The following is a 16,323-nucleotide window of genomic DNA, read 5'->3' as shown; positions in this document are numbered from 1 at the left end:
TGATTCCTACCTTGGGATATGTAGGCAACCTATTCACAGGTTCGGTCGAAATCTTTGTTGAACCTTAAGCCATTCTTTGAAAAGCCCTATCCTACCTATAAAGTCCTTCCGGTGTTCAGAACTAATGATCTAGGTCCCGAAACAAAAAAAAAAAATGATGTTGAATAAAAAAAAATGGAGTTTGAAGATCTGCTAGACTGAAAACCTGAAAGGGCGGTCTAGGCAAAATTTAAGATCATTTCCCTGCTAAGTTGAAAACCCGAAAGGGCGGCTTAGGCAAAAGCTAAGGGGATAGCCTGCTGGATCGAAAACCTAGAAAGGTGGTTCAGGCAAAAGTTAAGGCTAGCGCGGTCCGCCAAGTTAAAAACCCTGAAGAGATGACTTGGTCACGGTAAGAGAATCAGTATAAGAAGGCAACAGCCGGTATCAAGACTGAAGATCAACTGAAGTTCAAGCAAATTCAAGTGATATCCTCAAAACTGGGGGCATTGAAGCTAAGCAATCTTAGGGGTCGTAATTAAATTCTTGAGGCATTACTGTTTCGAGGAAGAAGTCCAGTGTTTACGATTTCAAAAAAAAAAAAAAAAAAAAAAAAATTCCTTGAAATGATAGATTTACCAAATAAAACGTTAACTAAGTCAGAAGCATCACTGTGTTTGTCAGTATAGTCAGTCAATCTTTGTTATTCTAAGTTCACTCCTTCAGGGCTGCTCAATCCTTTGAGTAGTGCCTTTCATCTAAGTTTTCTCTTTAGAAAGAGTCAATCGTCGTTCCTATGTCCAAATGATGTAACTGTCTTGGTGAAGGAGGCCCGGCCTAGGCAGCTCCCTGCAATTATACCTGAAAGGGTTCGAGAATCTAGTCAAACAGCTACATTTCAAAGAAGATCAACTCAGAAGAGTTCAGAAGTAGAAACATCAGAAAGCCCAGCTTCCGTAAAAAGATCATACCCCAGGAAGGCACCTTAAGCTTGGAAGAGCCCCAGATGCAATGGTGGTTGAGCCAATTTCTCAGAAAGACGAACCATTAAAATTCGGAATCTCCTTCCAGTTTGTTAAATACTATCCTGGTCAAGAAATGTTTATCTAAACACCTGTCAAGAGGCAAATCCCACTTTTCCATGATTATATCCGAGAGAGCCATTGTTCTAAATTACCAATCTCAAATGTCTTGTTCAAGGTTTCAGTTATCAAAATCCCCAGAAGACACGACCAACAGTCTCATTGAGAAAAATCTTGTTGAAGTTTCATAAAAGTGTTCCTAATCCATCCTTGTTACTAATGGTTCTTCGTTCATAAGGTTGGTCGTCTCATCATTCGTCAAAGTCTTGGTTTCCACTGTCTTTACTGGGCGCGATCTATAATGTCCCCGATTTCATTGAGTTCAAAAAAAAAAAAAAAAAATCCAAAATTCATCAAATCCAATTCTACGTCAAATTCAAATTCATGAAAACCTCTAAATTCTTCGAGCCCGTTTGTGAACGGTGCCTCTTTTCTCGAGGCCATTTGTGAATGGTCTCGTCTTCTCCTTGAGCCCGTTTGCTGACGGTACCTCATTTCCCAAAAATAAAAATTCATCAAATCCAATCCCTGATTCAAACAAATCCAATCTTACGTCAAATTCAAGTTCATGAAAAATCTCATGTCCTCTTTGAGCCCTTTTGTGAAAGGTGCCTCATTTCTCGAGTCCATTTGTGAATGGTCTCGTCTTCTCCCTGAACCCGTTTGTGAACAGGTTTCTCATTCTCTGAGTCCATTTGTGAATGGTCTCATGTCCTCTTTGAGCCCGTTTGTGAACGGTGCCTCTTTTCTCGAGGCCATTTGTGAATGGTCTCATCTTCTCCTTGAGCCCGTTTGCGGACGGTACCTCATTTTCCAAAAATAAAAAAATTTATCAAATCCAAATCCTTAATTAAAAAAAAAATCCAATTCTACGTCGAATTCAAATTCATGAAAACCTCTAAAGTCTTTGAGCCCGTTTGTGAACGGTGCCTCTTTTCTCGAGGCCATTTGTGAATGGTCTCGTCTTTTCCTTGAGCCCGTTTGCGGACGGTACCTCATTTCTCAAAAATAAAAAAAATTCATCAAATCCAATCCCCGATTCAAACAAATCCAATCTTACGTCAAATTCAAGTTCATGAAAAATCTCATGTCCTCTTTGAGCCCTTTTGTGAAAGGTGCATCATTTCTCGAGTCCATTTGTGAATGGTCTCGTCTTCTCCTTGAACCCGTTTGTGAACAGGTTTCTCATTCTCTGAGTCCATTTGTGAATGGTCTCATGTCCTCTTTGAGCCCGTTTGTGAACGGTGCCTCTTTTCTCGAGGCCATTTGTGAATGGTCTCATCTTCTCCTTGAGCCCGTTTGCGGACGGTACCTCATTTTCCAAAAATAAAAAAAATTATCAAATTCAAATCCTTAATTAAATAAAAAATAAAAAATCCAATCCTACGTCAAATTCAAGTTCATAAAAAATCTCTAAATTCTTCGAGCCCGTTTGTGAACGGGGGCCGCCTCATTTCTCGAGTCCATTTGTGAATGGTCTCGTCTTCTTCTTGAACCCGTTTGTGAACGGTGTCTCATTTTTTGAGTCCATTTGTGAATGGTCTCATGTCCTCCTTGAGCCCGTTTGTGAATGGTGCCTCATTTCTCTAGTCCATTGGTGAATGGTCTCGTCTTCTCCTTGAACCCGTTTGTGAACGGTGTCTCATTTTCTGAGTCCATTTGTGAATGGTCTCATGTCCTCTTTGAGCCCTCTTGTGAAAGGTGCCTCATTTCTCGAGTCCATTTGTGAATGGTCTCGTCTTCTCCTTGAACCCGTTTGTGAACGGTGCCTCATTTCTCGAATCCATTTGTGAATGGTCTCGTCTTCTCCTTGAGCCCGTTTGTGAACGGTGCCTCATTTCTCGAGTCCATTTGTGAATGGTCTCGTCTTCTCCTTGAGCCCGTTTGTGAATGGTGCCCCATTTCTCGAGTCCATTTGTGAATGGTCTTGTCTTATCCTTGAGTCCGTTTGTGAATGGTGCCTCTTTTCTCGAATCCATTTGTGAATGGTATCGTCCTCCTTGAGCCCGTTTGTGAACGGTGCCTCATTTCTCGAGTCCATTTGTGAATGGTCTTGTCTTCTCCTTGAGCCCGTTTGTGAACGGTGCCTCATTTCTCGAGTCCATTTGTGAATGGTCTTGTCTTCTCCTTGAGCCCGTTTGTGAACGGTGCCTCATTTCTCGAGTCCATCTGTGAATGGTTTTCTATCCTCCTTGAGGCCGTTTGTGAACGGTGCCTCATTATCCAAGTCCATTTGGGAATGCTTCTTATCCTCGTTGAACCCGCTTGTGAGCGGCGTCTCATCTCCTTCTAAAAACTGTTTGAGAGCGATCTTTGTCCTTTCCCTTCAGAATCCATTCGAAAATGATATCTCATTCTCTAATTGCCCGTTTGTGAACGGCGCCGCATCGAGTTTTTTTTATTATTCAAGTTCTAGGGTTTCATCTAAGGTTTTGCATTATGTTAAGGTGCGTTGTGTCTAGAGAGTCCTTTGTCGATTAAAGCTACGCAAAATGGTTCTGTCATTTTTAACTTTGGTATTCAATGACTACGTCATCTCTACCAAAGAGGGGCATCTGTAGACACCCCATTTTGTTTTGTTTTAATCAACAAATAAATTAGTGTGTTAAATCCATGTGAGAACCCCCTCTATCATTGATTTATATGTTTTAGGTCATTAATATCTTGATCTGACTTTATGGATCATCAATCGGGACAAAATAAGCTAGGGTCACTTCATAGCCCGGACCCTGATTCCATTCCGAGACCCGATTTCCGTAAATCGTTAGATCAATGGCAGATCTTGACCTGGGTCTAACCATCCAAAACCACCTAACCTCTCCTCTCATCCTAACCATCCAAACCTCACCTAACCTCACCTAACCTCTCCTCTCATCCTAACCATCCAAACCTCACCTAACCTCACCTAACCTCACCTAACCTTACCTAACCCCACCTAACCTTACCTAACCTCATCCTCTCATCCTAACCATCCAAAACCACCTAACCTCACCTAACCTCCTATCCCATTCTCCTATAAATACCCTCTCATCCCACCATCCAAGAGAAGAAGAAAAAGAACCCCTCTCTTAGAAAATTCATCCCTCTCCCTCATCTCTTCAAGGGTTCGGCCATCCTTGCCGGATCGGGTGATTTTATACGTTGGGTGATATATATCAAAAGCAGTCATTATCAAGCAAGGAATCATCTTCAAAGAATTAACATCAAAGAAAAATCAAACACAAAGTGGGTTTCCAAAGAGGTAGGCATTTATTTCAATTCTATGTAGGGTCTGTTTTCATACATATCTTTTACTTTAAAAGAAAAACCATGTTAGGAAGCATGTAGGGTCTGTTTTCCCCCTGGTTAGCCTCTGGTTAGACCCTGGTTGCACCAAGGTTCGCTGCTGGTTGCACCCAGGTTCGATGCTGGTTGCACCCTGGTTCCCTACTGATTCGCACCCTGGTTCCCTGCTGGTTGCACCCTGGTTCCCTACTGTTCGCACCCTGGTTCCCTACTGGTTCGCACCCTGCTTCCCTGCTGGTTGCACCCTGGTTCCCTACTGGTTGCACCCTGGTTCCCTGCTGGTTGCACCCTGGTTCCCTACTGGTTCGCACCCTGGTTCGATATTGGTTCGCACCCTGGTTCCCTGCTGGTTCGCACTCTGGTTAGACCCTGGTTGCACCCAGGTTCGTTGCTGGTTGCACCCTGGTTCCCCTGCTGGTTCGCACCCTGGTTCCCTGCTGGTTCGCACCCTGGTGCACCCTGGTCCGCACCCTGGTTTGTACCCTGCTTCCTCCTAGTTAGACCATGGCTAGTCTCGGGTTTGCTCCTAACTTAGACCTGACTCACTTGACCCTAACCATTAACCCAATCCAACCAAGTCATATCCCAACACAATCCGAGTCGCATGTCTGAATCCATTTGGCCAAATCTCATAAGCCCGCCCACTTTGAATTCCGAAAATTCAAACCCTTGATGATTCCTATATGCTCAATTCTTTGATGCAAATTCCCAATTCCAAAATCTCATTGCTAGATCAATGTTTCTGAATCTCAAGTCCAATGCTCAAATGCAAACCCGATTCCAGATACAAATACCAATTCTGTCTTCCAAAATCCAAGCAACCTCGCCAGTGGAACTACGTGTGGCTTGATCCCCATCACGGGGTACGTAGGCAATTTGGCACTCCCAAGTTCAGTCGCACCTTTCTCTATCTTTCCCATTCCCTCACACTATTCATCATCTCGATTCATCTCGTGTCTCTCGGAACCATTGGATTATGGTTTCCGTCGTAAGAACCCTTAGAGCCCAATTTAGGAACAATGGTGTCGTGTCGTGTTGTGTCCTAAGTTTTAGGGAGTCCTAGAGTTAGGAGTCCAGCCTCATCACGGACGCTTGCTATGTATAGCAACCGTGCCATAGGTCAAGTTACACTAGTCATCCAGTTTTTCCCTAGGACAAGCCTAGTAAACTAGGATGTAGGCTAACCTGCATTAGTCTAAGGGACAACTTGCATTTAGATAGGATCATATAGCATCTTCGATGAAATCCTAAGATAATAAAATCCTCAACTTGAATTAAATAACTTCTCTTAAAACTGTTGAAACAGTCAATCCCGTCTAGATCGGTGTCCTAGTTGAGTTAGGCATATGTAGCTTAGCTTAGGTGCACCGAACTACGTCGACTCTGATCCCAGTGAGGCTTGGGTACGTAGGCAGCTTGGATGTCTGACGGCATACCACCCGCGAGTCGGCACCACAACAAATTGTGGTGTTTTGTATATTAATTTTCTTGTAAATGCTTAATCAAATCACTTAGGACTTTCCATGAAATTAGAATTTTATGAGAACTTTCACTTCGATTGAATCCAGACAAATTAATAAATCAAGATACACATTTAGGATTCACATTGAAATTAGATGTTAGGATGCATGTCACTTAGTTCGCACTTTAACATAGAGTTGAATGAGCCATTTAAAATAAATTTAAAAGAGTTAGCTTTTGGAATCGAAGACCGATTATCGGGCAGGAATGGTGCATGTGGTGGATAACTCCCCATACCTTCCATTCTCGTAACCAGGTAGCGAGTCTAGATTTCTGGTTAATTATGGGTCCTAGATCCCATATCTAGGTGGCGACTCTGTCAGTCTCTTTCGTGTGGAATTCAGATTGCCTTAGTGATCCCAAGTTCACAGGAAAGACGAATTACAATCAATATTAAAATGCACACGCCAATCGCGTGGATACGAGAGACCAAGAGAGAGAGCGCGGCGGCTCGCGCCCCACCCCTCTCGCGGGATCGGGTACCACAGTTACACATAGGTTGTAGGAACCACCTGCATTAGCTTAAGGCTAACCTGCATTTAGTTAGGGCATATATGGTGTCCTAAAATCTACAATTCACTGGAATTTAAATAATCATTCAAGAAGCTTTAATAACTAGTCAGGTCTTTTAGATCGAGTCTAAGATAGAGGTCTAGGTGTCTTAGGCATCATAGCTTAGAATAGGCGCGAAGAATTACGTTGCCTTGATTCTCGTGGAGGCGGGGATACGTAAGCTTCTTTGGATGAATACTAGACTATCCGAGGACTCGGGCTAATCATTTAGAGTCTTAGGATTTGTTGTGCTGTTATTGTAGGATTTGATGTGTTTTCTTACTTTATTGTACTAATCCTATACCTTTAGTTATAGCTTGCATGTGTTTGCACATTTGAACTTAGACACCCATTGGGCATGTCACTCATAACCTAGCTATGCTTAGGTGACACATCTTTCATTTTATTTTATGTGTGTTTATTATCTCTATCCTCAGGAAATGCATGCTTAGGTAGACGACTCATGAGGATTGTTTCCATTTCATATGATTTTTACCCAAACTTCTTTGGAATTAATAATAAATGGCATAAGAGACCAAGTGCTTGCACTCGGACGAATTGGGGGTGCTCTCAGACCTTCCCCATTCGTAACCAGGCACGAACCCATATATATATTTATGGTTATCCATTGCACAGAGGATTTGATTTTAGGGTTCCATGGCATATCCATGGATGACGACTCTGAGTTTATTTTAGGTATGTCTCGGTTTCGAGCCTTGGCTCCGGATCAAGACATATCTCTTTTGTTTTATATCGCCACTCGTGCTATGCTATGAGGGTGGCATCCGTTTTGAGAGTTCCTTGGTAGAGCTCTCCTTCACACGTGGATGATCCAGAGGGTGTTAGGGACCAGTTCCCTCGCCTATATCTCGGATCGGGGTCCACATGATGGCATTATTGTGGCAAAAGGGTTGCTCAAAAGTGAAGATTCCACACAAATTGTAGGGGGGAAGATTGGATGGGGGATGGTGTGAAGTAATGCTCAATGGAGGTATCTCTTGAGAAGCAAAGTTGCCAAGACCAAATGGAAAATTTAAAGTCATCGGCGATGCCTTAGGAAATAATGTTGCCTAGCCTCGTGCATTTGTAAGTGTACAATTAGTTTTAAATGACAATTTAAATTCTAAAAATGAATTTACTTTATATGCATGTGTTGATTTTATCATTAATTTATACATGATTTGTGTTTGTAGGTTAAATTGTTAAATCACAAATGATACTGAGGATCGAGGAGATGATGAAGATGATGAAGAGAGGAGATGATAAAGAATGTTGAACAATCTAGTATTTTGTTTTGATATGGTTGGGAACAATGAAGCTAGTATTTTGTTTTGATAGGTGGTTGGCGACAATGTAGTATTTTGTTTTGATATAGTTGGGAACAATGTAATATGTTGTTTTGATATGTGGTTGGGAACAATGTAGTATTTTGTTGACGGAACAATTTCAAGATGTTTGCTATGGATGAATTGTGATTTCATAGATATTCTAAAGACAACATTTTTTCATATTTGTATATGTTGTTGTGGAAAATAGATGTTATAATAGAAATTTTGATAATATGTATAGATTGTTTTTGGAAAGTACTGTAGACACCCCATTTTGACCAGACCCAAATTCGTGTCGATTGTGCGCAACCTCATCAAACCAGTGAATTCGGCCCCCAAATTACACCCTAAGCTAGGTTAGGGTCTTCCATAGGTCCCCGTAAAATTTCATCGAGATCCGAGCACGTTTGATCAGTGAACGGATCGAGGCAGTGGTCGTAGTTCAAATCTGGAAGGGGGGCAAATTATCCGCACAGGGGGGTGTCCTTTTGTAAAATAGCCGAGGTTTTGCCTTTTGTCTAATAAGACAAAGCGGGAAGAGTGCAACTAGTAGTTCGCGCGCCTTATCCAAAAGTGGAGTGCCGATATCAACAAATTTTTTTTATATATATGCAAAAAACCCAAAAATTCGAGGTTTACTGTTCATTCTCGTTGAAAATCGAGAGAGAGAAAGAGAGAGAGAGAGAGCTTGGGTTTTCCATCGCCGGTCATCTCTACCATCCGATCCTTCTCCGGCAGCCGCATCCTCCACCTCCTCCACCATCGCTCCGGCCATCTCCTTCTTCCACCTCCGGCAACCTCTGCAAATCCGACCGGATCTACCTCTTCTCCACCACCGGTAACCTCCTCTCCGGCACCTCCTCTCTGCAACTTTCCATTTCCGCCGGCCATCGCTACAAATCCGGTACCGATCCTTCTTCTCCGTTCATTCCTTCTTCACCGATCTTGCCCCGGTCAAAATCCGGCAAGAATCCGATCGGATCTGGCCGAGATCCACCTTTTCTCCGATCATCTTCTCCGGCGGCTCGCTGGTTTTGATTTCTTGCAGATCCGGTCAATTAAGCCACCAACCTCCGATCAGATTTTCTGATCATCCGCGGCCAAAATCCATCTTCTCCGGCTAGACACCACCTCCGGCGAACCTCCGATTCTCGCAGAAAGAGGGAGAAATAGATCTGAGATGAGAAAAGCCTAAATTCTTCTAACCCTAACCTTAGATCTCATCGATCTACACTTTCTTTGATCAATCCGATCTACTTTTCTCTGGCAAGGTTCTGATCTCCGGTTAGATTCTGACAAATTCGTCGGAGATCTGATTTGTGGAGAGAGAGAGAGCTTGAATCTGTTCTTGAAAGATTGAGTAGCAGAAAAAGGTTAGTATGGGCTTATTTTCAGATATTTCCTTCAATCTTACTTACTATGACATGTTCAATTTGTTTCCCTGTGTATAATTTCCTCTCTTTGAATTAGCAATGCGATTAGATTAATTTTGATATAGATTTGTCAAAATGAATCTGTTCTAGTTCTGTTTGGTATGAATTTCTTTGGAATTTGTTAGCTAAATGGCATTATATTTTTCTGTTATGGTGATTTTTAGTCCATGTTTCTTTCATGGGATTGTGGCTCATTTTCATTTGGAAATCATGATTATAATATTTTGTTTATAAGAAAACAGAGACTACGTTAATATAATGCTTGTTTCAACAAGATTTGGTGTCGAATGCAGCACATGTCATTGTGTTGTACAGATAAGTGTGAGTATAAGTGTGGATACATATGTGAATGTGTATGTACAGGTATATATATGCCTGAAAACATCTGTGAATGTTTGAGTTTGTATTTCAAATGGTGGTTGAGTATATATATGTATGTGTGGGGTTCATAGCTTATTTCAGCCCCCCTGCTTTGCACACTGCTGGCCTATGGCCCAGTCATTGTTTTGCACACTGCTGGCCTATGGCCCAGCCCCTGTTTTGACCCTTGTTGAATCAATCTATTATGTGACAGTTTAGTCCAATGAATATGGTCCCTATTTTACACTTGAATCTGCATAAGTGATACCCCCTGTTACGCACTACAATTTGTATGAATTAGAATTATCATAATCTTTTGATTTCTTTTTATATATATATTCTTCTCTTGTGCTAATCTTTGAGTTAGGTTTTGAAGATGATAATAAATGGACTGCTCAGGTGAGACTCTCTTGAGGTTCATAAACTTGTCTTTTATTTAAATAAATTGTTTTAGGAAAGAAGGAGATCAGATGACTACTCTATTCGATATTATCGACATGAGTACTGTCTGATCTCAAGGCGGGCATATAAATATTATCATGTGTATTTGTGATATCAGATGATTACTTTAGCATCATCTGATTTCACCTCCATATTGGGGCAGTGGTACTTGTGGTTGGGCATAGAAGTGTTTAATGTTGTTTCTTGCTTTATTAGGCTCTCCAGCGGCTGGTCTGGACTAATTAATGTTGTTTATCATTGTATGATTGCTATTATTACAGATTGTGCACTCTTTTAGTTGTAGATCATATTTTGCTGATATTTGATTTGTTTTTATAATAATTGATTGGAATTTACGATTATCTGGTAGCATTTTCCTCTCTCTTTGATTAGACTAGCACAGTCTTTTAGATTTCTGTTAGATTTCTTTAGATACTATAACATGTACTAGGAGACATACTCTGTCTCGTTAGGCAATCCTCCTTTGGAGGCAAGCCTCTTTTTTTTAGCTTAACCTCAGGGAGGTTGCTTTGATTTTGATAAATGGTGTACCCATAGGAGGCATGCTTTGCCTCATTTAGAGAGCCTTTGAATCTTTCGTTTTATCGGGGGAGTCTTTGACTCATTTGATCTTTATTGTTGTTATTAGGGAGTCATCTATCTTGGCTTTGTAAGAATTAGCCTTTAGAAGGCCTGCTTGGCCTCATTTGTAGAATCCTCTCTGAGGTTGCACCTCAATTTGTTCCTCTGTTAATTAGAGACCAATTTGGTCAATTAGTTGTCTTAGCCTTGCTTCCCCCTTGAGGGCAATGATAAGGTTGTTTAGAGCCCGTCTTTGTGTGTGTTTAGGAGACCCACCCGGTCTCATTCTCTCGCTAAACCTCCTCTTTGTGCATCGTTTGGTTTTTGGGAGAACACCCTACTCGGCTTGGCTTCATACCCCAACCCTTATGGGGTACTGGGCGCACATTTGTTGCACCCTAGGGCTAGGTAGCTGTCCGGCCCGGCTGGGTGTTTTACCTCTGCTAAATGTGCACAAATTCTTATTTTTTTTTTTTACTTGTGAGCTTCTCCTTATTCGATAGTTCATTCGCATAGGAGTTAGCCCTTGATTAGAGAGTCTTTGACCCATTCATCCTTTAGATGGTGTTATTAGAGAGTCTTTGACTCATTTGCCTTTTAGGTAGTGTTATAGGGGAGTCTTTGACTCATTTGTCTTTAATGCAGAGTTATTAGAGAGTCTTTGACTCATTTATCCTTTAATTAGCATTAGTGGAGTCTTTGACTCGTGTTTCTTTCTCTTTTAGAGAGTCTTTGACTCGTCTATCCTTTAGTTGGTATCAGTGGAGTCTTTGACTCGTGTTTCATTCTCTTTTAGAGAGTCTTTGACTCGTCTATTCTTTAGTTGGTGTTATTGGTCTTTGACTCATATTTCCATTTCTTTTAGAGAGTCTTTGACTCACTTCGTTTTCTTAGTTGGTATTATTAGAGAGTCTTTGACTCATTCGTTCTTTTGTGGTATTACTAAGGAGTCTTTGACTCGTTGGTTCTTCCGTTGGTGTTATTTGGGAGTCTTTGACTCATTTCTCCTTTAAGTTGTAGTATTAGAGAGCCTATGGCTCATTTGTCTTCTTTGGTGCTGTTAGTAAGGAGTTTCTCCTTAGTCTTGTTGTCTTTCCTTCTTCTTTGGAGACTAGCCCAGTCTCATTATAGCTTTGCCTTTTGAGATCGTAGATCTTTTTGTTGTCATCGATAGCTTAGTTTGCCTTGTTTAGGGGTTTCCCCTATTTGCCCTAGGGTTTGGCCCTAAGGTTTTGCTTTGTATTTTCCCTTAGGTCTTTGACCAAAAGGGTAAAAACTCTTTACTTCAAAAACTTTTGAAAACTTTAAAAATACGAAAAACATCTGAAAAACCTTAAAAAGCCTAAAGTGTTGAGTGTTTTTAGAATTAGTAGTTAGAGAGTTCGTTTCGAACTACGTTGGCTTGATCCTCTTCCGAGGTACGTAGTGCAGCTTGGGATTTACGTCCCAAGTCCAGCCAAACTTTTTTGTAAATAAATGTTTTAAACTTTCTTCAAAAACCTTTAAAATCTTGTTTTCAAAAGATCTTCCTCTAGAGTTAGGAGTTTCTCCTAGATAGAGAGTTTTAGAGTTATGTTGTGTCTTTTGATAGGTTGTTTGTTTGTTTGTTTGTTGTGTGCTTGTTTTAGAGTTAGGAGTTTGTCTTGGATTTGTTGTGTGCTTGTTTGTGTTTGTTTTAGAGTTAGGGGTTTGTCTTAGAGTTATAGGAGCGCCTCCGTCCGGTCAGTTGGCGATTCACATCGCCGACTGATGACTAGAGTAGGATACGCTAGTCCACCCTTGGTTTTCCTTAGAAAATACAGCCTAGTTACACATAGGTTGTATGAACCACCTGCATTAGCCTAGGGCTAATCTGCATTTAGTTAGGACATATAGGGTGTCTTAAAATCCGCAATTCACTGGAATTTAAATAATCGTACAATAAACTTTAATAATTGGTCCGGTCTTTTAGATCGAGTCTAGGATAGAGGTCTAGGTGTCTTAGGCATCCTAGCTTAGAATAGGCGCGAAGAACTACGTTGCCTTGATTCTCGTGGAGGCGGGGATACGTAGGCTTCTTTGGATGAATACCAGACCATCCGAGGACTCGGGCTAATAATTTAGAGTCTTAGGATTTGTTGTGTAGTCATTGTATGTTTTGATGTGTTTTCTTACTTTCTTGTACTGATCATGTACCTTTAGCTATAGCTTGCATGTGTTTGTACATCAGAATTTAGACACCCATTAGGCATGTCACTCATAACCTAGCTATGCTTAGGTGGCACATCTTTCATTTTATTTTATGTGTGTTTATTATTTTTATCTTCAGGAAATGCATGCTTAGGTAGACGACTCCTGAGGATTGTTCCCATTTCACATGATTTTTACCCAAACTTCTTTGAAGTTAATAAAAATGGCATAAGAGATCAAGTGCTTGCACTCGGACGAATTGGGGTGCTCTCAGACCTTCCCCATTCGTAACCAGGCACGAACCCATATATATTTCTGGTTATCCATTGCACAGAGGATTTGATTTTAGGGTTCCATGGCATATCCATGGATGGCGACTCTGAGTTTATTTCAGGTATGTCTTGGTTTCGGGCCTTGGCTCCAGATCGAGACATATCTCTTTCTTTTTATATCGCCACTCGTGCTATGCTATGAGAGTGGCATCCGTTTTGAGAGTTCCTTGGTAGAGCTCTCCACACACGTGGATGATCCAGATGGTGTTAGGGACCCGTTCCCTCGCCGCCTATCTCGGATCGGGGTCCACAAGTACAGGTACCATTGGTCGCACAAAATGGTTATTTATATAGGATTTAAAAAAATAAATGAAAAGGACTATCCGTACAGATTTTATTTTCCATTTATGTAGTGAAAAACACATTTTAGCTACGGATAATTATAACTTGTTCGTAGGGAAACTGCCTTTTACCTACTTGTTTTTTGAACAATCCGTAGGTAAAAAGGTCATTTTCCTTGCTGATTTTTTCAAATTTCGTAGGGAAAATCACCTTTTACCTACGGATTGTATTAAATTTTGTAGGAAAATGTCTCTTTTACCTACAGATTTATGGAAATTTTGTAGGGAAACCACCTCTTACCCACTAATTTATTGAAATTATGTATAAAAAAATTACCTTTTACCTACAGATCGTTGACATTCCGTAGGGAAAAATACCATTTTAACTACAAATTTTTGAAAATACCATAGGGAAAATCACATTCTACCTATGGATTATTAGGAAATTCAGTAGGGAAAGCCACACCTTGTCCTACGGATTTATTAATTTCTATAGGGAAAGGTCAATACTTCCTTACGGAAAAATCTGTAGGGAAAGATGTTCTTTCCATACAGAAATTTAAATCCGTAGGGAAAAGGCTTTCCCTACCCCCACCTAGCCTACGGAAGTTGGGCACGGGGAAATCTGTAGGGAAAAATTTTTCCCTACGGATTTTGGTACTTTTCCCTACGGATTTGTCCATAGGGAAAAGCCAGTTTTGTTGTAGTGAAGGACGTCAGTTAATACGGAGGCGAATCGCCTAGCTAGAGCCAAGGTCAATCGGGACAATTTGGAGCTATTCGATCACCTTCCTCCTTGAACACTATATTTACCATGCTTATTGTACATCTTCCTTGTTTCTTGATCACCTTCCACCTTGAACACTATATTTACCATGCTTATTGTACATTTCCCTTGTTTCTTATTTCCTTCTTAATAAACAAAGGGACCGGAAATGATTTCTGCGCTCCAATGTTTTGATAAACAGGCGCTCCAACTTTTGTCGTGTAGTATTTAAAGGGCTGTCAGAGGAATATTACGGTTCTCAAAAAGCTCTTAAAGCCTACACTGCAAACTTGTGGAGCGCTTGTTTATCAGAACATTGGAGCGCTGAAATCATTTCCCTTAATAAAATATCAACCATTTCAAAAACCAAAAACAAAAAAAACAAAATTGTAGTAAGATGAGCTCACAATAATTTTACCAGCAAAACTTCTAAATTTTAACTACTGTAATGGGTGTCTTTTCAATCTAAACAAAGCAAGGAATTGAAGTCTAAATATCTTACCTGAACACACAACACCCCCTCCTTTTTCTTCGGCACAAGCTTCCCTTCTACGTTGGCATCTGGATTATATAATTCAAGGTCTCTAAACTCCACATCAGCGTAGGCTTCGAAGAAGTCCACGCCACGATTGTTATAAAGTATCTCCGGCTCGCCAGCTGAGTTCATGACGACCTCTCCGGAGAGCACATTGAATGATACTAGAGCTTTGGCAAGCGATTTTTTGAGAGTACTGACCATGGATGAGAAGGTGAGACTGTTTTGGTTAGTGGGCTTTTTGTAACAGAAGAAAACACCTACATCTAAGGGAGGCAATAGCAAGTCAAGGTTGGATAATGGTACCCTGTGCTGTTGCACCGGCAACAATGCCGTCACGATGTCTTTCTGATTCACGGTGACCGAATATTCACCTATGTCCATGTCGAGAAAGAGAGAGAGAGAGAGAGAGAGAGAGAGAGAGAGAGAGAGAGAGAGAGAGATTGATGTTGGGTTTGGAGACTGATGACGGTAGATTTATAGGATCTTTGAATTTCTTTTGTTTATAATTTAGTTGTTCATACTTACCAACTTCAAATCATCTTGGTGGGAAAAAAAAGCAATCGTGAATTGGTAATTAGTCATTAATTACAGGATTTTCTATCAGAGTGGTCTAAAATTTTTAAGATAATCTCCAAATCTAAACGCTAATTTTGAGAGGTGCAACATAAAAATGCCAATTTATAGCAACAATCTAAGATAATCTTCGGGAGATGATAAATTTGCACCCCTGTAGTATGATTCACACCCCTTTTAAGGTGATTTGACGACTAATTTCGCAAGTAGGGCCCGGCCCTCAATGGCATCAGATACACCAAATTTCTTTTGTTTAATTAAAACATATTTTATGTATTGCTTAAGCAAATGATTCCATGCTTTCTAACCCTCTTGACTGTGTGTTTTTCCCCTTTCTGAAATTGACTAATTTTCAAGAAAAGACAAACAAATGTGGGTAGGAATGAGAGCATTTTTCAGAAGGGACTTACTAAAGGAGTTAGAGATTTTTTGACTTTTTACCCCCCTGAGCCTTGTTGCTCTTATTGTTTTGTTTCTTTTCAGCCTTGTACTTAGTCCAATGACTGTCTCCCTCATGGTTTTGAGTTCTAATAAATTCTTACCATTTCACGAAAAAATGGAACTGCTGGAATTCTTAAGAAAAAATATTTTCAAAATTTTCTACTTTATTTACATACGAAGACTTATAACTTGAACCAACCCTATTCGAGGAACCTTCAATTTATGGTCCCACATGTTTCATCTTCTTTTCTTAGGCCATGTGAGTAGAGGGTCAGAAAAACGCAGAAAACAAGGAAAAAATCTCCACTCAAAATACAATCTATTTTTTCCTTTGTTTCTTAGTCGCTTCTCGTCCCATCCTCAATCATGCCTTCTCAAGTCTCCTCTTCCTGCTGTTGTATTCATTTTGGTACCAGATAGCACTCGTCGTACCATATTAGGTTATGCGCATGAGACATGAAGGTGGTCCATTATTTGGGTTTCATACAATTGTTTTTATATATCCCTAGACTTTTCATTTGATAACTTGTTCCTTTCATATTGGTCAGAGTTCACAAATTGTATTGTCTGTTATAATAATTATTTGTTTATCAATTTCCTGATCCCACCAATAATGTTGAAATAAAAAACACCAACTCTAAGAGCTTAAGCTATTAGAGT

The 16,323-nt window shown here is 40.5% G+C and overlaps 1 protein-coding gene and 1 long non-coding RNA gene across 3 annotated transcripts in view; one reads left to right on the top strand and one right to left on the bottom strand.

Moving 5' to 3' along the window:
• Positions 1-15,279, bottom strand: part of LOC143879886 (coniferyl alcohol acyltransferase-like) — a 30,648-nt gene extending 15,369 nt beyond the window's left edge. The window contains exon 1 of the mRNA XM_077382543.1: positions 14,614-15,279. Within this exon, the coding sequence (XP_077238658.1) occupies positions 14,614-15,030 (417 nt within the window). The 5' untranslated portion in view covers positions 15,031-15,279. The remainder of the gene's footprint in view (positions 1-14,613) is intronic.
• On the top strand, positions 3,781-7,903 carry LOC143879888 (uncharacterized). Of its 2 annotated transcripts, XR_013251433.1 has the most exons (3): positions 3,781-4,302; positions 7,365-7,505; positions 7,613-7,903. It is a non-coding gene; the product is annotated as an uncharacterized LOC143879888 (long non-coding RNA). The 2 variants fall into 2 exon arrangements; XR_013251432.1 differs by lacking the exon at positions 7,365-7,505.
• Positions 15,280-16,323: the final 1,044 nt, after the last annotated feature.

The sequence above is a fragment of the Tasmannia lanceolata genome, unplaced genomic scaffold (assembly GCF_043159265.1).
Source record: "Tasmannia lanceolata isolate RefF3 unplaced genomic scaffold, GAP_Taslan_0.1 ptg000006l, whole genome shotgun sequence".
Lineage (NCBI taxonomy): Eukaryota > Viridiplantae > Streptophyta > Magnoliopsida > Canellales > Winteraceae > Tasmannia > Tasmannia lanceolata.
Note: the sequence above shows the minus strand (reverse complement) of the source record. Positions and strands in the feature narration are given on the sequence as shown.